The sequence below is a fragment of the Rousettus aegyptiacus genome, unplaced genomic scaffold, assembly GCF_014176215.1.
Source record: "Rousettus aegyptiacus isolate mRouAeg1 unplaced genomic scaffold, mRouAeg1.p scaffold_m13_p_4, whole genome shotgun sequence".
Classification (NCBI taxonomy): Eukaryota; Metazoa; Chordata; class Mammalia; order Chiroptera; family Pteropodidae; genus Rousettus; species Rousettus aegyptiacus.
Window position 1 is genome coordinate 38,216,477 of NW_023416307.1, and position 24,220 is coordinate 38,240,696.

The following is a 24,220-nucleotide window of genomic DNA, read 5'->3' on the forward strand; positions in this document are numbered from 1 at the left end:
GTTTCTGCATCTGACACTGACTCGCAGGTAGATGGATACGGGTGAGGAGAGCACTGGCAGTATACTGAAAAATGCAAGAGCTGTAGCAATGCGGAAGTGGCTGGGCTCACTTAAGGGCAGCAGCTGTGAGAGTTCAGATAGTTTTTTAACCTTCCACTTACTTTGCTGATAATAGTGAAGTCTGTGAAGGAGATCTAGAACTCCAACGACTGCCTTTAGTACTAGCTGTAGGAAGTTCTAAACCGTACTGAAATGATATTTAATAGAAATCATTAGTATCACTGCATTTTAGAAGGAGAATATTTTTAATTAATTAGATTTCACTTTATGATGAATGCTATAAATTTTCATAAATGTTTAAGTAATAGGTTTAACTAGAAGGTACTGTTATTACCTGTTGAAAGTATGTTTGAAGAATAAGATGGATCTCAGCATTTTCCTTTGTGATATCAACTAACATTCCATCAATGATCTTGTGAAACTCTTTCAATTCACGAAGTCTGATGTCTTGTTCTTCTAGTGTTTCGTCTTTTGTGTCTTTCAAAAGACGGATTTCGTTGGTGAGTTTTGCACACTGTTGGTCAAAGTAGTCAATTATTATAAACCTATATGCCAGAACTTAATATTTTTTAATGGATGAAGGATTTGGGTTTACTATTTGGAACTTCAAAAATGTAAATTATGACAGGTCAGTTTTTAAAAATAGTACCTGTTTAGTCACTCTTTCTAATTTTGGCTTCTGCTCCTCAGTTTCTCTACTTAGTTGAAATGAATAAGCCTCCTTCTCTAATAATTTTTCTTTGATGTTATCTGTTAAATGTCCTATAACTTCTAAAGTATTTTTCATACTCTGCAGAAAATAAAATATTAAAATTAGAATCAAAAATAAGTTTCATAGCTTGCTATTTGTCAAATATTCATTTAACTTTAATTCATTTATTTTTGTATATATACATTTTATTGGATAAAATATATGTGGTTTTTATTAGATAATGTGGTTTTAGGATTAAGTTTTGTATGTAACTGCACTGGAAAGTATTTTTATGGTACTCGGGGAGGAAACTATTGAAAGTAACTATTGAAAGCATGCAGTTTTCAGACATTCACAGTTTACATCATGCTCCTTTAACTTCGTTAGCAAAAAAAAAAAAAAACACTTAAATTTTTATGCTTACCAAGCACATTGTTTTTTCTCTTTCAGTGATGTGCTTTAGTAACTTCTTTCTACTAGATTATTTTTATCTTTCAATTTGTTTTAAGCAGCAATCTTTAAGGAATTAAATGAATTAAAAGTACATTAAATAAAGATTAGTAGATAGATCATAATTAGCAATGCTTCATCAACTAATTAACAAGTGATCAGGAGTCCATATTGTGCTTTAGCACTGAGATTTTAATTTTTGATTACTTATACAAGACTTATGTTTTACCACTTCTCTAAAACATCGTCGTCTTTGTACAAGGTAACAAGGGTAGACAATAATGATAGATGACTTCTACTAATGGCTTATTACTAATGCCTGTAGAATTTACCTGGGTATCTTCCTGCAACTCTCTGATTTGTCTTTGCTTGTACCTGTATTTTTCATCAGCAGCTCTTTTTTGTTCTTCTAGTTGGATTTTTATTTCATACTCATCACCTAGAATTTAGAGGATTTTTAGTTTAAATGTTTAACATGCTGTGTAGAATGCAATCTTAAAGTCTTAAAGATGTTAAATTTCTTAATATTTTTGTCAAATGAAAGGTTAAATTCTTTATGTCTACTTATTGAAAAACAATATGGGCATATGTAGTAGCCACTCTCAGTCAACACAGAGCAGCCAATGTTCTGCTGTTTTCTGCGGATTTGAAATTAATCCCCTAGATAAGTGATATGCCACATCACTGGAACTAATAATGGAAATAACACCTTATCACTTATTTTCATGGGAACGAGTATTTTTTCTGACTCAGTCAAACATGGTACATTTTTGTGCTCCATGTCTCAAAGTGTTCCTTTCTTTAAAATAACTATAACTTTTATTGCATATATTTGTAAAAACATGCTAACTCCTACATACTAGATGGAGTCACTTTTTTAAAAGATTGTTTGTAATTGTTATTGCAGCTGTTCAGCACTTGCAAGGTGTTTTCTAGAGCACATATTTCTTTTTCAGCTTTGTTGATCTTAGCATCCAAACTGTCACCTTCCCTTTGAAGTTCTTCTTTTTCTTGAGCAGCCTATGAAATACAGAATAGAAGTGATTAAATAAAAGTATTTCTCATGGGGAAGAATTCTGTTTTCAGGGCCAGAAAGTTAACTCAGGATACCAAATTTGCCTTGAGGTCCAGATGCAGAACCAAGTACTTCTTTCTTGCATTCTATTTACAGTAAAAGATGAAATCCTCAAGGCCTTCAAAATATAGCACATAGGCTATATAAAACTCTGAATTCAGTTCATTTGTCAAATGAAGAGACTGAATTTGTTATTTATACAAATTTCTGATCTAATTCCACATATACTTTAAACTTATAAAATTGATCCCATTTGCCTCTATATCAGAGCTTATATGATATATACCTTTTATCCTGGATTAGAAACGCTGATTTATTTGGAAAAAATCTTTATACATTTATATCAACATTTTAAAACATTTTCTAGTAATTTCACTGGACAGCTTCATTAAATTGTCAGCATTGAACTGTTTCCTTACAAAGACTAAAAGGAACTCGGAAATGAGATTCGAAAGATGCCAGTCCTACACTGGTTACCAATACTGTTTCTCAGTCTAGCTCTTAAGAGACAATACTAGAAAGTACTAGGGTAGGTGAAAGGAAAAACAAAACCACGTGTGCCCCATAGACAAGAGGCCACTGCAACACAAAACACAAGCTGTAGACTGAACTGTTTCTGCCCAGAAAAAGATATCCCTAGTGTCTCAGAATGTGACCTTATTTAGAAATAAGGTCTTTGCAAATATAGTCGGGTTACCATGAGGTTGTTAGGGCCCTACTCACATATGACTGGTGTTATAAAAAATGGGAAATTTGGACATAGATACAGACATTCACGAACAGAAGACTAAAGAAAGGAGAGATCATGGTAATGCTTCCATAAGCCAAGGAACACCAAAGATCACCAGCAAACCCTCAGAAGCTATGAGAGGTATAGAACAGATTTGCCCTCAGTAGCCCTCAGAAGGAACCAACCCTGTTCACACTTCCATCTTGGACTTCCAGCCTCCAGAACTCTCAAACTTCCATAGTTTAAACCCTAGTTTTGTAGTACTGTTACAGCAGCTCTGGCAAACTAATACAAGGGGTCAGCAAACTTTATATATAAAGGGTGAGACAGTGAATATTTTAGGCTTTATGGACCATTCCATCTCTATCAAAACTACTCATACCATTGTTATTTTTTTTTTATATAGCATGAAAGCAGCCATAGACATTATGTAAATGAATGAAAAGTATTGTGTGTTCTAGTGCTTATTTATAAAACAAGGCTGGGCAGCATTTGGCTCAGGGTCCATAGTTTGTGTACCCCTAAAATATATCATGCAAGAAACAAAACAGTGGGAAGCACTGATCAAATTCCACTTCCCCAGTGCTATAAACACATATGTGTGCCCTTCAGGAAAGATCGCCTTGGGGGGAATATAAAGGATATAAGGGACAGAATCTTGAACTGACTAAATTTATACCCCAAATCTATCTACCACGTTCAAAAACAAAAGTGATAGTTAATTTCTGATTGACAAGTTTAAATTTTTACCAGCAGTGAAACTGCTGGTGTTATTTCCAAAACATTAAAAATTATTCTCATAGAAATAAAAATGTGTCAAAGATTATATTCAACTCATTAATGAAAGAACCAGTAAGATGTTTAGACAAGTTCAAAAGGATACTTGAAATATTTAATATACATACAGAGCAATGCTGAAAAAAAAATTGCTTATAGGTATGAAACTTTAGTAGCTCTTAGGACAATAAAAGAATGGTTGGGGTATCTTCCCACAGAGTATCAGTCAGTTGCATTTCTACTGGCCCAAATTCATTTGCATTGTTATGGACAAGAATTGTATACTTTACCAACTTTCCTGCAAGTTAACTTGTATCCTTACAGAGTTATAAAATAGGTTAGTCAATAGAAAATTGACCAGTCTACAGCCATGCTACCTGAACAAGGCTGATCTCATCTGATCTCGGAAGCTAAGCAGGGTTGGGCCTGGTTAGTACTTGGATGGGAGGCCACCTAGGAAGACCAGGTGCTACAGGCGTAAAAAAATTAAGGGATTGTAAGCTGACAAGGTCCTTGCAATCTGTGAGGTCAATCAAGGGTTGCCTCACCTAAAAAATAAATAAATAAAATAAACAGAAAATTGGCCAAAGGTGTTCACTACTACAGAGTCAGATAATCCCTGGAAGGCCCACTAAAAAATGCCAAGTCTGGTGTTAACATGCAGTGGCATCACCACACACCCACTGACTGCTTTTTCCATTTTCAGGCATTGGATATACTTTTCTCAACATAAGACACATTGAGTAGTTATAAAGAAAGAGTGGCAGGCCAATCACATTTAGTATATGTGTTAGGGGCAACCTCAAAAAAAAGACTATAGAAGGAAGCTTGGAGGATTAAGTAGAACTCGAGAGAGCATTCTCAAGGGCCATTCAGATCTTCCGACCTCTATCTATGTATGATATAGAAAAAATGAGTTAAAGTTAAAATTTCCATTCCTCCTCTGTGGTATTTTGAGTAACTTCCTAGACCTCTCTGTAGAGGAAATCACACATGTTCAGGATATTTTTACATGGGAAAGATGAATATAGTAGTGCGTGAGAAGGGAATTGCATCCAATTCCTGATCACCTCTGAATTTTCTGTTATGGGTTCCTAGGTAAAGACAACCATGAGTTGTCAGACAACTCTCAAACAACAGAACAGAGCAGAGTCACATGATAAGTTTGTCTCCCATCTAATATGAAGGCAATAGGACAGCTCTATTCCTCTCTGAATATCTGCCATACCAGAACTGCAATGATAAATTGGAGTATAAGATTTCAGAAGTGGTGTAGCTGCAGGTGAATATAAGGTCTAGGGAATGGCCATATAAGTAGGTGGCTATACTGAAGTTAAAAGCTCTGAGCCTGAGATGTTGAACAGGGTGTCACATGCATACTAAGACACCCAGAGTGATAATAGGTCTTAGGGTAAATGAGATTATGAATCTTGAATAAAGATGGCCCAAAAAAAAAAAAGTGTCAAGAGTATTCCAGACCTCTCTTTGTCCTCATGGACTGGAGGTGTATAAAACTAATAGAACTTCAGTACCTCCACTAGCAACAAATGTTTTATGGCCATAATTAAGTGAAATAGTTAACTAAAGTGCTATGAGGTTGCCCCTAACACATACACTATGAAATTTCATGGCAAAAAAAAAAATTCCTATTTTGATTGTTAACAAAGATCTAAGAAAGAAAGGATAATTCATTCTATCACAGTTGTAAATCAAGATTACCTTTATTACATAATAAGCCTGTGTTTTCTCCTCTTCTCCTTCAGGGGGCAGCATAACAACAGTAAGAATTTCATATCTATTCTTCAGTTTATCAATTTTACTTAGCCGCTCATGAAACTCAGCACTAGTATGAAGATAGAGAAAAATTAAACATTGAAAAACAAATAGTTTTCAAAAAGACTATAGTGTTCTTATGAAAGACATTTGTGTTACTACTAAACTTGACCAGATTAAATATGTTCTCACTTTTCAGTTTTATAATTCAGGGTGAAGGGTCTCAGATTTCACCTTATTAGAAAAGTAACAAGCCTCCCACAGTTTCATGGATACTGGCAGAAGACACAAGATTCCTGGTCAGAAAAAGCTCTTTATCACTCATGGTATGAGCTTTCAGTTTGGATTGGTTCCCCTTGCTTCTGAAGTACCATGCAGGTGAGGAGAAGCCTAAATGAATGCTTCACACACATTAGGCTTACACATTTTATAATAGGAAATAAGCAAACAAACCTTTGCTCCAGGGGGAGGTACTACCTCTAGCTTCTGAGGCTATTTACTATCTAAACATCTTGTAAAAGATAGTCCAATGCTAATTAAAACCAATATGAGATATCACCTCATTGGAACCCTGCAAAAAATATGCACTGCTAGTGGGACTATAAAATGGTGCAACTGCTATGAAAAACGGTATGGCCATTTCTCAAGAAATTAAAAACAGTACTACCATATGATCCAGCAATCCCACTTCTGAATACATAAACAAAAGGATTGAAAGCAGGTTCTCAAAGAGATACATGCACGCCAATGCTTATAGCAGCACTACTCACAATAGTCAGATGAAAGCAACCCAAATATCCATGGACAGATGAATGAGTAGACAAAATGTGGTATATACGATGGAATATTATTCAGACTTAAAAAGGAAATTCTGTCACATGCAACATTAATGAACCTTAAGGACATTATGCTAACTGAAATAGGCCAGTCACAAAAAGACAAATACTTATATGAGGTATCTAAAGTAGTCAAAGTCATACAGACAGAAATAACTGGTTACCAATGGTTGGGGAAAGGAGGAAATGGGGAGTTAATGTTTAATGGGTATAGAGTTTGTTTTACAAAATGAAAAAGTTCTGGAGAGCTGTTGTACAGCAATGCGAAGATACTTAACATTACTGGACTGTATGCTAAAAAAATGGTTAAGATAGTAAATTTTATGTGTTTTTTACCAAATTTTTTTTTAAAAGATAGTCCAGAACAGGACAGTTTATGTCTCTCCTTGCAAGGCATGCAGAAATATGACAAACCCATAGAGATTTGTCTCCCAAGATTTAGATTCTTAAATATGCTGGTTAATTTGTTTTCCTTTCATTCCAGTAAATTTATATTTTATGAACTACTTTTTAACTTATTTTATAATAATACTAATAACGATGATATATGCATGGCAACATAAGGATGACACATTTACCTGCTACAACCTCATGAAAAGTGAGCCATCTAACCATGGGGAAAATAAATCTTCGACCTACCAGTTTTCCTCCTCCGAAAGAAATTCGATAGTAAAAAGTATTAATAACTGTGAGAAGTTACAACTTTGCGTATTTTTAAGTATCACTGTTGTTTTATCAGAAAATATTTATTCATCCTTTATGTGATTGTAAAAAACAAGGCTTATTGGCCTTCTAGCTTAAGATGGTGGACTGAGCACAAATATACCTCTCCTCCTGCCTAAAATGGAAAGATTAAAAGAAAAAAAAAAAATACCACAGCTCTGAGAATGAGAAAAACAATTTTTTCATGAATTCATGAAAAAAGGGAAAGCAAACAGAATACTATTGACAGGTCTGGGGCGGCAGCGGGGGAGGTGGATGGAGAAACACACAGAAGATTAATGCAGAAATAAGAGCTATTTTTCACCAAAGAAGTCTGGAGAAAATCCAAACTCAGGAATGAGAAATAAAAACAACAAGAATGATCTCTGAGGTTTTGATCAAGGTAACTAATAAAGATTAACTACAGAACATCTGGGCCACTCTCCTCAATTCCCCAATCCCTACAGGGATTATTTATGCTCTAATGATAATCCCCAAAAGTACCAGAGTTCTTAGCATTGTATCTGAGAGCTGGAGAGCATGATGTCACTCCAGGACTCCATAAGAGTTGAGGTTAATGACAAAGAAGCAGTTCTACCCAGGAACGAAATCACCCAAAATAAACTCCTTTACGGACAAACTCCTTATGCTCTTTAAGGACAGACTAGCCCAGAGCCAACAATCAGCCTCCCATATAGAGAACAGACCTATTAGGGAAAGAGATCTATCTAATTGCAGAAGAAACCCATACCAGCTAGCTCTACCAATCACCATGATTATTAAGAATTTTTAAGTAACAAAAAGCCTAGGACTATCAGACATTTATGGAAAGCTAACAGCATGAATAAAAAGAACAAAATGAACAAAGACAGACCAGTTCCTAGGAGAAACAAAGATAATGCGGAGATAGAAGCTAACTTTGGAAGTATTCTAATTAGCATCCTCTAGAGCATGAGAGGACACCGCATGCAAAAACACCCATAAAACAAGAATGGGCTGCCATGAAAAGAAAGGACCAACAAAGAAATGGAATTCTTGCAAATCATTTCTTCTTTTCAATTTAAAAGCAGTGAAGAAGACTGAATTAATGATACAGAAAGAAGGGGCGGGGGAAGGGGCAAGGAATGGGGAGGAGACAGAAAACAGGGAAATAGGGAGACAATATCTTAAAAAGCAGAATAAAAGGAAAATTTTAAATGAGAAGAAGGTTAAGAAATCTGGAAGACAGATCTAAGAAGGCTAACATCCACTAAAAATAAGCAACATATGAAGAGAAAGTGGTGCGAGAAAAAAATAGAGTATTTTCCTGACCTGAAAAAAGACTTGAATGAAATAAATGAAAGAAGCCATCAAGGGTCAAACAAGAAAAATTAAAAAGATAAAAATCCCAGACACATACAGGGAAACACTGAAACCTCCAAAGATAAAAATAATGTCCCAAAGTTTCTAGAGAGAAAAGAGAAACCAGGTTCCCTACAAAATAAAACAAATTAGCCTGGAAGCAGACCTCTTATAAACAATACTGTTTTTTATAAGAATAGGAAACAATGCCTTCAAAGGTCAACTGTAATTCAAATATAGTGTAAACTGTTTTAAACATGCAAGGAATTATACTTTTCAGAAAATACCAATTCCAAAAAAAAAGATTCAAAACATTCTCCAGAGAAATGAACTGGAAATCCAATAAAATAGGATGACAAAGGATGCACAAAAGATATTAAACCAAGAAACAAAGTAAAACATAACTAGATTGAAATTATTGCTAGCACACTGGCTTTACAGTTTAAAGCAAGTTATAAGAAAGGAGTTCTTTAAAAAGTATAGACATAAAATTCAAAACAAAAAATAACTTGAAACTGTAATCAGTAATTTCAACAATACATGAAAGATAGGAGACAGGAAATAACAGCAGTAAGAAATGCTAAAAAGTCTTACTTGTTTTAGGGAGGAAAAAACCATAGAAACTAATTAATCTTCAGTATTCATAAAGAAATAGAAAGATTAAAGTTTCTTTTTAATTTAGGAATAACTAACAAAAAAATTATAATTAGAATGTATATCCTCCAAACAATTAAAAAGGAAAGAAGAATGAAATTTGGTAAAACCAATGAAAGATAGGAAAGACAAAAAAATATACCTGCCATATAATCCAGCTAATCCACTCTTAGGTATTTACCAAAGAAAAAGGAAAGCACATGTCCATACCAAGAACACATATGTTCATAGTGGCTTTATCTGTAACAGCTGAAAACTGGAAACGATTCAAATGCTCATCAATACGTAAATGTATAAATAAATTGGGATAGATGCCTACAGTGGAATATTCCTACTCAGCAATAAAAACCAGGAGTCAGCAGTCTGCCTGCCTCCTGTTTTTGTACAGCTCATGAGCAAAGAATGGCTTTTACATTTTTAAAAGTAAAATGGTTGAAAAAATAAAGAAAAAATTATATTTTATGAAAATTCTATGAAATTCAAATTTCAGTGTCCATAAAGTTTTATCAGAACACAGCCATGCACATAATTATTTGCATATTGTCTATGGCTGCTTTCACTCTACAATGGCAGAATTGAGTTGCTGAGAGACCACATGGCCTATAAAACCTGTAATATTTAGTACCTGGCCTTTATAGAAAATTGTGTAGGATGCATCTACAGTAATACTTTAAAGAAATTGTTTTAACCTTCAAAGTTGAAAATTAATTAGCTAAGCATCTATCTCCAGAAGTAGAAAATCAAAATGAGCAAACAAAAAGGAAAAAATATTAAATGTGAGAGCATCAATTAATAAAATAGAAAATGAATTTGCAATAGAAAAAAATCAGCAAGATTTGATTATTTTTATAGTAATAAAATTCATTAATTACTTGCAAGACTCATCCCACCCAGAAAAGAGAAGTCAAATAATACAAATCAGGAATGGAAAGCCAGAAACACTGCAGCTATGAAACAAATAAGAAAATATTATGTACAACCTTGTGACAATAACTTTGAAAATTAGATGAAATGGAAAATTTTTCCTAGAGAAATATACAACTTACCAAAACCGGCTCAAGAAGTCATATAAAATCTGCATTGCCCTATTGACCAACAAATAAATTGAACCAATAGTTTAAAACCTTCCTCAAAAAACTCCAGGCCTCCAATAGCATTATCGGTGAGGTCTTTGAAAATTCAAGAAAGGTATAATCCTACTCTTTTACAAACTTCTCCGGAGTACAGAAAAACAAGAAATGCACAAAAATCATTTTATAGAAGTAGACATAACTTTGATAACCTGATAACTTGAGCAGGGCAGTAGAAAAAGGAGATTTATAAGCATAGATGCAAAAACTGTATTAAAAAATCATCCCAAAAAACAAGATGTATACGAAATGTAATATGTGAAAGACAAGCTGCATTTATTATTCCAGGAATACAAAGTTGTTTAACTTTGAAAAATCAATCAATATATTTAATTATATTAACAAATTGAAGGAGCCACATCAATCATATCAATGAATGTAGAAAAAGCATGTAATAAAAGTCAATACCCGTTCCTGATTAAACGAATTTTAAAAATTACAAAGAATGAAAATAGATACGAGCTCCCTCAATATTATAAAGAGTATCTCAAAAAACACTACAGTAAATGTCATACTTAATGATAAACTAATAAAACCTTTCCCTTTGAGATTAGGCATGAGGCAAAGGTATCTGCAATCACCACTGCTACTTAGCATCGTACTGGAGGTTAGATAACAAAGGAAATACAGCAAGAAGAAGAAAAGCTATAAAGATTGAAAAGGAAGACACAAAACTGTTATTTGCAAATACATAGAACTTAGAATCTACAGATTGATCATTAGAATTAATAAGAGTTTAAACAAGATTGCTGGACACTTAATATACAGAAATCAACTGCATTTCTATATGCCAGCAACAAACCAGAAACGAAATGTTTTAAAAGGAGATAACATTGACAGTAACATTTAAAATAAATAAATAAAAAATAACAGCCAGGAATAAGTTTTATAAAAGAAATGCAAAACCTCTGGAGGAAAATTGCTTCAGTAAATGCTGTTATTAGATATCTATGAGAAAATATGTTAATGAACCCTTACCACAAACCATACAAAAAAACAATTCCAAGAGAATTAATGATCTCATTGCAAAAGGGAGAATCTTAAGAATGAAGAGTTAGCTAAAGGAAAGAGAGGAAAAAGCATAGATGGCTAAATATGTCCCATATATTATAAGGTTTTCAAATGATTAAAAAAGATGGACATCTAGGGTGGTGGAGGGAGCAGTCAGTTCTTCTGACATCACTCTTTTGTTTTCAAAACTCTTAAGCAGCATTTTAAAACTAATTATTTAAAATTTAATTATTACCTTACGTTTTGCCGTTCTTGATCAACATATTTTATTTGTGATGCAAGCATTGCTTTGTGAACCTTAATTTCTTCAGTTCGTTCTTCCATAGCTGTGTATAATTGCTGTTTTCTTTTTTCCAGAGAAAGAACTTCTTCTGCTTTACTGTGAAGCATTTCTCGAGTACGTTTAACTTCAAGTTTTAAAAGATTATCTTCTATCATCAAATCCTATCAACATAAAAAAAATTATAAAATATTGAAAAGTTTATTTTTATACTCAAACTAAAATATTTCTTTATTGCCACAAAATCAACTTTTTCTAATTTGACCGTTGACCATGATATTAATGAGGGTTAAATTTAAGTTGCTCCAAATGATGACTCTGGTTTTTCTTTTCTTTTTAAGAAAATAATTTATAGCTATTCTAAGACCTTTATTATAATTCGATTTTAAATTCAAGTTTTACTAAAAAAAAAAAAAAGGAAGAAACTATTCCTAAAATTTAAATTTGAGATATCCAGAAAATACATGAAGTCCTAAAGATGTGCATTTTTATATTATAAACTAAATCCCACAAAATAATGTATAAGTAAATTTTATGTTAAAACAATTCAGTCATGAGTAAAGTACAGTATAAGAGTACACAGATCAAATTTCAAAATAGAAAGCCCAGAAACAAACACTCCAGAATATAAGATTTTACTATTTAAAAATATAGCTTTTCGGCTGGAGAAAAGATCCCTACAGCTCATATGTACCAAAAATAAATCTCAGATAAATGAAAAACTTAATGTAAGAGATGAAACTACTAGAATGCAGCTACTAGAAATAGTAAACATTTGTTTGATTTTTGATGTGACAAAGAAGTTTCTAAGCATAAAATTATGCAGGGAAAAAATACTTAAATATATGATGTTAAAGAAGTTTTATGTCAAAAAAACTGAATAAAAATTTAAAGCAAATGGGGAAAATATTGGCAATATTTATGACAGTTAATATTTTTATACATGAAGATCTTTTACAAAACTATTTTAAAAATATAAACCTCTTAGTAGAAATATGAGCCAAGAAAATAAACTAGGAATCCAAAAAGAAAAATTATGGAACATAGTATAATAATAAAAAGTATTTTAAACATTTTTATTTAAACATATTTTGAATTTTATGTTTAAACATAAAATGTTTCAAAATGTCACCAACTTAAACAATGAAGAAAAGCTATAAAGATTGAATATAAAAACAATAAGATACCATGTTTGCCTATCAAATTGACAATTTTATAAACTATAATATCCAGCCTTGGTGGTGATCAGTTTACACATTTCTAGTGAGAGTATTAACTGAACCTTCTAGAGGGCAATTTGGCTTAAAAATAGTTTCAAGACACTGAAAATATTCATTCTTTTTGAACCTTAATTATATAGCTAGGTATTTATCCTAGGGAACTAATTAACAACCGTACAATGATATATGTGCATAGAACATAACACTATTTAGACAAGCCAAACATTGGAAACAAATACAAATTCAAAAAATATGAGATACTTAAATAATTATAGTAATTTCATACAATTGACTATAAGACTTTTAAAGTATTTTCGAAGAATAATTCATGTTTTAGAAACACATACAATATATTTAAAATGTTTAAATAGAATATATACAGCCAATTTTCTTTAAAAAACTGGCAGTAAATAACATACTTTAACAGTTTATCTTGTGTACAATGATTACAATGACCTATCGTCTTCTTTATAGTTTGCTATATTTTAAATTTTTCTATAATTAACATGAAGACATGTGGCTTTTAGTATTATATATACATATGATTTTATTGCACCTGTTTAAAAGCTTTAGCCTTCTTAAGTTCTTTCTCTGATCTGTCATTGAAAAGGTTTAGCTCATTAATTTTGGTCATGAGGGACTGTTTTTCACCACAATTTTTACTGTTTGACTTCTTGATAAAGTAAAGATCATTCTGTAAAAAGGAAAAAGGTACATATATTTTTAAGTAATAACATTAAATATATACTATTAAGATACATTAAGTTATAAGTTCCATTAAATATTTATAATAAGTGGATTTTAAAAAATCTTACTCTTTATGTTCTAACATGTCTAATAAAATATATATATGAATATTCACATTAAAAATTTTTTCATTTTTCTCATCTATTGATATTTGAGTTTAGTTTTGAGTATGTATGGTTATAGTTCAATCTGAATTATTAAGTGATCACCATTTATGGAAAGAAATGGGAGGAGGGAGCCCAAGCTTTGGTTCAATACATGGCTTACCTTCTAGAGTTCATTATTTGATTCAATCCAAGTCCCAGAAGATAAAAACATTAACAATGCGAGAGACCATAGTTTTGGTTAACAGAACAAGCTCTGGAATCAAACAGCTGTAATTATATATTAGCCCTCTGACCCTGGTGGGCCACTCTTCCTGTTTCCTTATTTCTAAAATGGAGATGATAACAATACCTACCTCCCGGTGTTGCTATGAAAATTAAAGAAGCTGCTGGCAAGAGTATGGGCAACAGTGATATATAGAAGTGTCATGTATTTATTATTATTATTATTATTATTATTATTATTATTATTATTACATAGATAATCACATATGCTAGAGAGAAGAATGCTAGATAAGATCTAACTCCATCAGATGCATAAATGGGTCGTACATACATACAGTACAAGTTTTCCAGCTTTATACCTATTTGTATCCCTCCTCCCATCGGGAACCCAGAATAAGGTTTGTGCTCTTAGTCCCCTTTGAATACCTAAAGCAAAAACTTTCTAGTTCCAAGATCTATCTCTCTTCCTCTCTGTTCTTTTCACTCTCTACTACCTCTTCCTTTGAGATCACCTGTACTTCTCTGAAGTATCAGGACCTAAGATTCCAGCAAGATAGTAAAAAGAGGAATTTTTTTTCATAAAGATGTACTTTCGTAAAATTAACTTTTAGAATGGAAAAAATAAATTTAAGGTGATTTTCAATCAGAAGAAATTAGTTTCTATCATGCAAAATAAGAGATAGGTGTTATGGGAAAAAGAATGCAGAATGAACGACTTTACAACTTGATGAAACAATTATTGAGAGAGAGCAAAACTTCATTAGGAGAGTAACTAACTTTAACTTTTAAAATTCACTTGCATTTCTATTAATGTATTTATCTCTCTGTTAAAACCAGAGTTAGGATAGGCATAATTGAATACTCGCAAACTGCATCATGAACAGAGCCCAGTTAAAAGAAGGAATATTAGAATCATCTCCACACAACAAAACAGATACAATTCAGGCCAGGGTCAAGAAACATGTTCAGATACACAGGTCACCCTCCTATCTTTCTGCAGCATTAACAGTCTCATATAGTATATAATTAAAATAATACCATTTATTGAATACCTAGCACAGTGATAAGATATACGTTGCTTCTAAAGAAAACCATCAACGAAATGAAAAGACAACCGACTGGCTGGAAGAAGACATTCACTTATGATACACCTAATAAGGGGTTAATATCCAAAAATATATAAAGAATTCATACAACTCAACAATAAAAAATAAACAATCCAATTTAAAAAATGAGCAGAAGACCTAAATAGATATTTCTCCAAAGAGGAAATACAGATGGCCAATAGACGTATGAAAAAATGCTCAAAGTCACTAATCATCAGAGAAATGCAAATTAAAACCACAATGATATATCACCTCACACCTGTCAGAATGGCTATCATCAATAAATCAAAGAATAAGTGTTGGCGAGGATGTAGTGAACAGGGAACCCTCATACACTGTTGGTGGGATTGCAAATTAGAACAGCCACTACAGAAAACAGTCTGGAGGTTCCTCAAAAAATTAAAAATGGATATACCTTATGACCCAGCAATTGCATTTCTGGGTTTTTATCCAAGGAAAACCAAAGCAATAATTCATAAAGATCTATGCACCCCCATGTTCATGCTAGCACAATTTGCAATAGCCAAGATAATGGAAGAAACCTAAATGCCCATCAATAGATGACTGGATAAAGAAGTTATGGTTCAATGGGCAGTCAACACACAATGCAATATACGTATGACTTACTGTTGAATTATATACCTGAAACTTACTGGATTTCATTAACCAATGTTACCATAATAAAAATAAAATAAAGAAGTTATGGTTCATGTATATAATGGAATATTACTCAGCCATTAAAAACAAAATAAAATCCTACCTAGAAGTTATTATGCTGAGTGAAATAAGTCAGACAGAGAAAAATAAATATCATATGATTTCACTTATATGCAGAATCTAAGGAACAAAAAGAACAAAGTAATCAAAAATAGACTCACAAATATAGAGGACAATCTGGTGATGGCCAGAGGGGAGAGGGATCGAAAGGCTGGGATTAAGTGGTGAAGGGTTAAAGAAGGTACAAATTAGTAGTTGATAGAGGGTCATGGGAATGGAGAGCACGGCATAGGGAATACAGTCAGCAGTGATAAAATGGCTAGATGTAAAGCCACAGGAGAGAAAGAGCAATCAGGTAGATTTTTTCATAAACCATATAAATGTCTAACCAATGTACTGTATACTTAAAACTAATAATAAAATAAAAAATTTTTAAAAGATATACATTGCTTCTAATTCTCCCAAATTTCCTAAAACAATATTAAGTATTTCTTTTCCATTTAATAGATAATTAAACTAGGGCTCAGAACAGTTAAAATAGCAATCGTGGTATAATCGTGACATTCAAAACCAATTCTTTATTAAACATATGTTTCTGAAACTTATGTTTCCAAAACATATGTTCTCTCTCACTAAACCAAAGAAACAGTTAAAAAGATAATTCGTCAGGCTACAAACTACTTCAAATCAAAATTTTATCATCATAAAATAATTTTTTTAATTGAAAAAGTTAATTTCTCCCTTTTCCTCTGTAGCCGTAAAGTAATTCAGAGCAATTCTTCCTATAACCACTAGAAAACACTCAGCACTAGGCCTTTCCAGCTGTTTAAATAACATTTATACCCTTTGGAGTTCTCGGCCCATTCAGGTTCACTCCAATTAAATTTTAACATAGGTTTTATATTACTATAAACATCAAAATACCTAAGGATTAAAAACATTTTTGCCTTATTAACAAAATAAAGTTATCTCAATTATTATAACTAAGTAAATATTTGAATAACCATACAGCAACCTATAAAAATGCAGCTTCTTTAGAGATTATTTCATACATAAAGGGCAATCAAGTTATTATGGCAGGTACATAATATAAAACTGAACTTTATCAATGTTTTAAATCATGCACTTTTTTAAGAGTATTTTGAAGTCACACAGACAAGGGCTAAAATCTTAGCTCTTCAGGTGCTACCTGTGTAACTGTGGGCAAGTTATTTAATCTGTAAAATAATAATATCATCCCTCAAAGACATTTGTAAGGATTAAATGAAACAATACTAAAGATATGTAATATATTTAGCATATAATAAATGCATAATCAATGGTAACATTACATTTTCATAGTTAGTATAGAAATATGCACATCGGTTCATATATTTGTTATATATACGGACAGTTTGCCAATCATCTATCCTAAGTAAGGTCTTAGAAACATTTTGACTTAAAACAGAATGACTAATGTCTAGGATATCTGAAGCATAAAAATATTTTGGATAAGTTACATGAAGCTTCTTGATCTGTATTTCCAAAAGGCCGAATGTAGAATTTTTTTCTTCCAATGTCTTTTTAAGATCAGTAATTTTTGCTTCAAGGGATTGTTTTTCTTCTGAATTAATTTCTCCCTTTAACCGTGACATTCGGCGTTCCACTTGTTGAATGAAAAAATCCTGTTACAGTTTTTAAAAATATTAAGGAGAAACAGTTAAAACCATTTCTATAAATATAAAGATACACTGAAGACTTTCTTATGAGTTAACCTGAGTGTCACCGTATACTAAACTCACTTTAATCCTTCAGTAATTTATAGGACAAAATCCTTCTTACTCTAAGGGGAGAAACAGCAACCTATTCTTAAACAACCACAGTACATGATAGTGACAGAGAAGTAATCTGAAAATACAACAAAGTCACATACGGAGGTATTTATCATACAATCATGATGGAATCTCAGTAAACCCACTGGATATACGTGGACATGAATTTTTGAGGGTACATTTTATAACAGATATAAAAAAAAAATGACATCATCGTAAGTTGATAGCCATGAAAGACTTAAAACTTCTACTATTATAGTAGTTTTCTATTCCTATATTATTTTTTAAATTATACTTTCGTCTCTGTAATTTTGAGAAACTAAGAATATTTTAGATGGGGAAATTAAGATGTAGAGAGGGAGGACATTAAGAAATTAATGAGACAGAATACATAAACAGAACAAATGAGAAAAAACTGTAAAAATACTTTTAACCTGTTGGTCTAGTGTTGGTGGGAAAGCCTATGTCTGCATAACTAAGAATCAACACATGGTTTTTCTGTTTCAGATATCCGACTCCTTGTTTTGTTTTACTCCAGGTCCAGTTGCCCCAGGTTCATTTAAAGCATGGTTCTCCCTCACTAGAGCTGTCTATCCTCTTACCTGTTTATTTCAGATCAGGAAAAAATAGTGACCTAATATGATATCCCATGTGTTGGATCTGTCTATCCCTCCAAGAGTGCTTAGAAATCTTTGTTCTCTTAGAACATTTCGGTATCTTGACCATCACTACTATAACACTACTATAACCAATACTGAAGATATTCCTAAGAGCAACATTTACCTGACTGTACATAATTTCTTGCTGCTTCAAGGTTTCAAAATCCAGTTTACGTAACTGATGGTTGAGGTGCTTTAGAGAGGAACGGGTTCCTTCAACTTCTGATACAACAGCTTTTTCTTTCATTGTCTCAGTCTGTAATTCCTGAACTTTCTTAAATAGCACATCTTTCACTATGTTCAATTGAACTCCCACTTCCTGATGATAAAAATAATAGTGATAAATGAAATCATAATAGCTTCAAATGTTTTATCATATAAACATTATAATTAAAGGGCTCATAAATGACCCCCCCACACACATTTTAGCCCTTGAGAATATAAAGCCCTTCCCACAATTTCAACAAATCCCCAATATTTCCTGTAGTCTATTCTAGAGACTAGAATCGTAGTTTTCTATTCCCATATTATGTACATCTTATTTCTTTCCCATGCTAGCCTTAGGACTTGTCCTTTCCAATAGTTTCCTTATAAAATAAAATATACTGAGACACTCAGCTTATAAGTTCACGAAGTTTGCTCATGTATTGAGGGTGTTACAGGGAAGAAACCACATTACCCAATCTCCCACCTTCTTTGAGGCACTATCCAGAGGTGAGCAGGGAAAAGCTGAACCACCAGCTTTCCAGTAAATGAGTGGTTAGGAAGAAGAGGCTGATTTCCATGGTGTAAGTACTCCCACTATGGCCAGTTGCAAACTACTAACATGATTCTACTAAATGTAGACTTGGAAAGAGATACACAGTAGTAGACCATTATGCAGTATTTCCACTATACATATATAATTGATGTAAGTAATTTAAAGTAATCTTAAAAGCATAGAAAATAGTAAAATCATCTGGAAGCGATGAGTGCTTTTTACTACTTCTGTTTTTAATATAATTTACTTAATCGTAAGTCTATATAATTCAATTTTTAATAGTAGATATGTTTAGTAGCTGACTTGCAAAATTCTGGAAAATTTAACCATCAGTTCTTGTGAGCTGGCAGGACTGGCCCCATCACACTACTGACACTACCTCTTACTCACTCTGTTTTCAGGCAGCCTCCCTAAATGTGCAGCCCTCTAGGAAGGAAAACCAGTCCCTCATTCCCACTGCTGCTTTCTCAGAAGGCAGATCTGTCTTGACTTCAAGGCTTCACAACCAATACATTCTAGGCTTCAAGTAGATCTACCATGCCAAGATCTATTGAAAGTTATCATTTTGAAGTGTTGAAATAATTTCCCTCCGTGTTCCTATATCCAGATAAGCATATTGCCCTTTAGCGACCAATGAACCTTGACATAAAACAAAGACATCTGTGACTGGCAAATTTAAGTTTTCACAAATCAAGAAATATAATCTGATATAATTATATAAAATACATTACTTTCACATAGTAGACAATTTTCATTGGGTTTAATATCTTCTCAAAGATTGCCCGGCAGTTTTAAAGTCATTGCTTGGTGGTGAATAACACAGTACCTCTCCAAAACATATAGGGTTGATATCTAACATCTATAAAAACCAAGATTATGAACACAATCCTGCTAAAGCACAATCACTACACATCTACACATGCTGCAATATTTTTTTTTCTAATTCAGCTAATTTTTTGAAAAATGTCACTAGTTTTTCATTCTGTCACCAAAAGTTCTATTTCATATAAATTGCATAGTTTTTACAGATTTATGAAAAGTTCTAATACTGTCCTATCTCATGTTTTACAAAAAAAAAAAAATCATGCCATTGGGGGGAAAAATAACTTTTTAAAAAGATAATATACAATTTGGACTCAAATACCACTCAAGTCAGGATTGCCGCATGACTTCCTTACTCAGGAATTTTAAGCACACGATAGCACACTGAGGAAGTCAATCCTACCCAAATGTAAGTGAAACCATATTTGATATAAGCCTCAGCAAATGAGGGATTTTTGCCACCATCTTCAGGTGCCCCTCTTCTTCCCTCTCAAAAAATGTTCAAAGCAAGGAATAGTGCCTATGGTGAAAGGTCACACAATCACTTTGAAGTTTTCAAAGAGGAAATGGTAAATCAACCTTTTCTAGTTCCTCAAAAATTGATTTTAATACTACCAGCATACCAAAGATATTAAGGTAGAAGGGCGGATGCCAGTAGTTCGTCAAGTGATAGCCTTTAAGAGCCGTTTACCAATAAATACTGCCAGGCTGTAAGAAGTTAAAGAGATAGTAATAGTGGATGATGAAATACAGGAAATGAATGTAGACCACTGGGGGGAATTTGCTTACAGACAGAAAAGATGATAATCATGTAGAAATTGGTTGTAAAACAAGGGCACTTTTCAAGGTATGTTTGTAATATAAAAACATATATATGGATGACAAGCTGGGACGTGGACACAGTCAATATTGGGAAAGCATGGAAGCTAAGGTAAAGGGGCTAACTTTAAAAGGAGACACCAAAGTTAAATGCTGAAAGTGGAGCAAACGCAGACTTAGGAGCCTAACAAGACAGCAGGTCATGAACATCCTCAGAAGCAGTAAAAAGAGGTCCAACAACTGATTGCAAATGTGATCCCACCAGAAAGCAAAGCCTCTTAAAGACCTACTTCTCCAATCTCAAAACTTGCTATTGCTAAATTTGCTGATTTTTTTCAATTAAAATTAAACTTTACCTTTACACCTTTTTCCTCCTCGTGTAGCATATCTTCCAAATTGGTAGCTTTCTCTTCCACAGACATAGTTTTCTCAGTTAGCTTCTTTAATTTTTTTTTTGTACTCTGATTATGATTTTTAATTTTGTGCAATCTAAAAAAAGTTTGAGGAAAAACGGAAAACATGTCTAAAAAGTATTTAATGAAAACAAACAATAACTAGTTTATCCTGAGATTTTTTCATATGCCTAGAAGGTTTCTTAGGCCATAAGCATTTTTCTTACCAATATATATTTAAGGCTCTTGAGCCTTTGTCATAAAAAAAAAAAGGAAATTTTTTTAATTTAGTTATTTAGTGGCTAATTTTGTAGTTATTTAACCAAAAAAATAATTTTTCTAGTAGTCAAGAACTATTAACATATTTATGTAGCTTTTTTCTTACCTTGTTTTTTCTTCTTGAATATCCTTCTTTATTTTGGAAATATTTTTCCTCAAAGCTTCTAAATCACTGGAACTTCTATTCACAGTGGCTTTTAAAGAGTCCAGCTATTTATTAGTTAACAAACAAAAATTACATATTTACTTTATATCTTATAATTAATTTCATTTCTAAGAAGTTCTTTTCTGAATACTTTCATTTCTAACCTACATCACACCTATAAACACAGCAACCATGTTGCTGTAACACATATTAAGTTTTTCTTTTTGATCTAATATTAAATTTTAATGAATTGTTACATAATACTGCCAAATTATAAAGACCTACATATGTGTGTTAAAAGCACATTAGAGCAAAAGCTTCAGAACACTGGATTCAGCAATGATTTCTTGGATATGACACTAAAGGCACAGGCGATACTAGAAATAATAGACAAATTAGACTTCATCAAAATTAAAAGCTGTTGTGCATCAAAAGACAATTATCAATGGAGTAAAAAGGCAACCCAAAGAATGCGAGAAAATATTTGCAAATCATATTTGTGATATGGGATTAATATCCAGAATGTAGAGAAATTCTAAAAAACAACAACAAAAAATTTTTTAATGGGCAAAGGACTTGAATAGACATTTCCCAAAAAAAATATGTACAAATGGCCAATAAGCACAGGAAAAGATACTCCACATCATTAATCATTAGGAAAATGCAAATCAAAACCACAATAAAATACTACTTCACACTCATTAGGATGGTTACCATCAAAAAATAATAATAAAACAAAAAAAACAGGTGTGGACAAGGATATGGAAAAATTATGCCCTGATGGTGAGAATGTAAAATGGTACAGTCACTGTAGAAAACAGTGTGGACCTTCCTCAAAGTATTAAAAATAGAATTACCATATGATCTAGCAATTATTGAGATAATTGTACACCCCTGTTTACAATAGCATTATTCACAATAGCTAGAACATAGTAGCAACCCAAGTATTCATCAAAAGATGAAGCGATTAACAAAATGTGAAGATAGGCTGTGGTGATGGTTGCACAACATTAGGAATGTATTAGAATCAGTAGCTTAGAAGATAGCAGGCCACAAATGTCCTCAGAAGTAATAAAAAGAGGTCCAACAACTCTGATTACAAATGTGATCTACCAAAAAGCAAAGCCTCTTAAAGACCGAACTATATGCACATTTTAAAATGGTTAAGAGCTGGAGAAAGATGGCAATGTGGAAGATGTCCCCAGATCTCTCCCCTTGAAACAACAATAAGTTGAATATCTAAAACTCAACAAAAAACACCCAAAATGCACACCAGAACATGTGAGTATGAGATCTGTGCATAAGAGCTACCACAGCAGAATACACTTCCATTAATGTCCAGGTGCAGAAATAGTCCATTAAACACTATAAAAAACCAAGGTGACAAGGCATCTCAGAAAGAAAGAGAAAAATCTCCAGAAAATGAACTTATAGAAATAGGTGACTTAAATGACTCAGTGACTTCCAAAACGAATCATATCAACAATTTCAGGACCTGAAAAACAACTAGATGAGCACAATGAGTTCTTTAGCAAGGAGATTGAAACCCTCAAAAAGAACAGAATAGATCTTCTGGAGATAAAAATAGCACACTGCAAGAATTGAAAAATGGAATAGCAAGCTTGGGAAAGAGATGGAGGAAAGGATCAGTGATATCAGAGACAGAAATCTAGAAATAAATCAAAAGGAAGAAGAGAAAAAACGAAGTATAAAAAATAATGAAAGAGAAATACAAGAATTAGCTGACACCATCAGGAGAGGAAACATAAGAATAATGGGCATTACCGAAGGCGAGGAAAAGGAGCAGGGACTACAAAGCATTTTCAGACAAATAATGAATGAGAATTTCTCAAATCTAAGGAATGACCTGGAGCTTGGAATTCAAGAAGTAAACAGAACACCCAATTATCTCAACCCAAAAAGGTCTTCACCAAGACACACTGTGTTAAAGTTATCAAAAACGAATAACAAAGAATTCTCAGGGCAGCCAGGGAGAAGAAAACAGTACCATATAAAGAAAAAGCCATTAGATTATTGTCGGACTTCTCAGCACAGACTTTACAAGCCAGAAAGAAATAGAATCAAATATTTAAACTATTAAGTGAAAGGAACTACCAGCCTAGAATAATGTACCCAGTTAATTTCTCCTTTAGGAGAAATTAAGACCTTTCCAACCATTCAAAAATTGAGAGAATTCTCCACTATGAGGCCTGCACTATAGGAAATACTGAAAGGGGTGACCTAACCTAAAACAAAATGACAACACACACACACACACACACACACACACACACACACACACACTTAGGAGTAAGGTGACTATCAAGCAAATAGAAGCAGAGGAGTGCAACCCTTACTAAGAACAGGGCATTATAAGCTTAAACAATAAGAAGACGATTGCTACAGCAAAATAGTAATGAACATTCAGCATACATAGGAACAAATGAGACGAGAGTGACTGAAAAAAGGACGATTCAAAGATCCAAATTCCCGAAGGGGAATGAAGATATGGCATGTGCAGAAGAAAATAGACAACTGTATATATATAATTTTCCTTTACATACTCATAATTGTAACCACACACCAAAGGTTCAGAACTGAAGTACATGACATAAAACAAGAAGAAACAGAGGGAAAATCTACAAGAGCCAACCAAAATAAAGAAATAAAGAAAACAGAAACACAAGGACAAGGAAGCAATGGAAACCTGAGCTACCAGAAAGATAAAATGGCTATAAAAAGACCTCATATTTCAATAATCACCCTAAATGTACATGGTCCAAACTTATCAATAGAAAGGCACGGAGTTGCAGATTGGATCAAAAAACAAAACCCAACCATATGCTACCTCAAGGAGACACATCTCAGCTCCAAAGACAAATACAGACTCAAAGTGAAAGGCTG

General features: G+C 32.9%; 1 protein-coding gene and 1 pseudogene across 1 annotated transcript in view; one reads left to right on the forward strand and one right to left on the reverse strand.

The window, feature by feature from the left end:
• Window positions 1–24,220, reverse strand: part of CCDC39 (coiled-coil domain containing 39) — a 43,839-nt gene that overhangs the window by 1,352 nt on the left and 18,267 nt on the right. The window contains exons 8-19 of the mRNA XM_016138031.2: window positions 21,278–21,381; window positions 20,857–20,989; window positions 18,224–18,418; window positions 17,129–17,293; window positions 13,287–13,424; window positions 11,466–11,674; window positions 5,503–5,626; window positions 2,062–2,221; window positions 1,534–1,640; window positions 710–850; window positions 395–574; window positions 162–247 (exon numbers count right to left, since the gene is read on the reverse strand). Coding sequence (XP_015993517.2) covers window positions 162–247; window positions 395–574; window positions 710–850; window positions 1,534–1,640; window positions 2,062–2,221; window positions 5,503–5,626; window positions 11,466–11,674; window positions 13,287–13,424; window positions 17,129–17,293; window positions 18,224–18,418; window positions 20,857–20,989; window positions 21,278–21,381 — 1,742 coding nt within the window. The remainder of the gene's footprint in view (window positions 1–161; window positions 248–394; window positions 575–709; window positions 851–1,533; window positions 1,641–2,061; window positions 2,222–5,502; window positions 5,627–11,465; window positions 11,675–13,286; window positions 13,425–17,128; window positions 17,294–18,223; window positions 18,419–20,856; window positions 20,990–21,277; window positions 21,382–24,220) is intronic.
• On the forward strand, window positions 4,144–4,261 carry LOC118601995 (annotated as a pseudogene).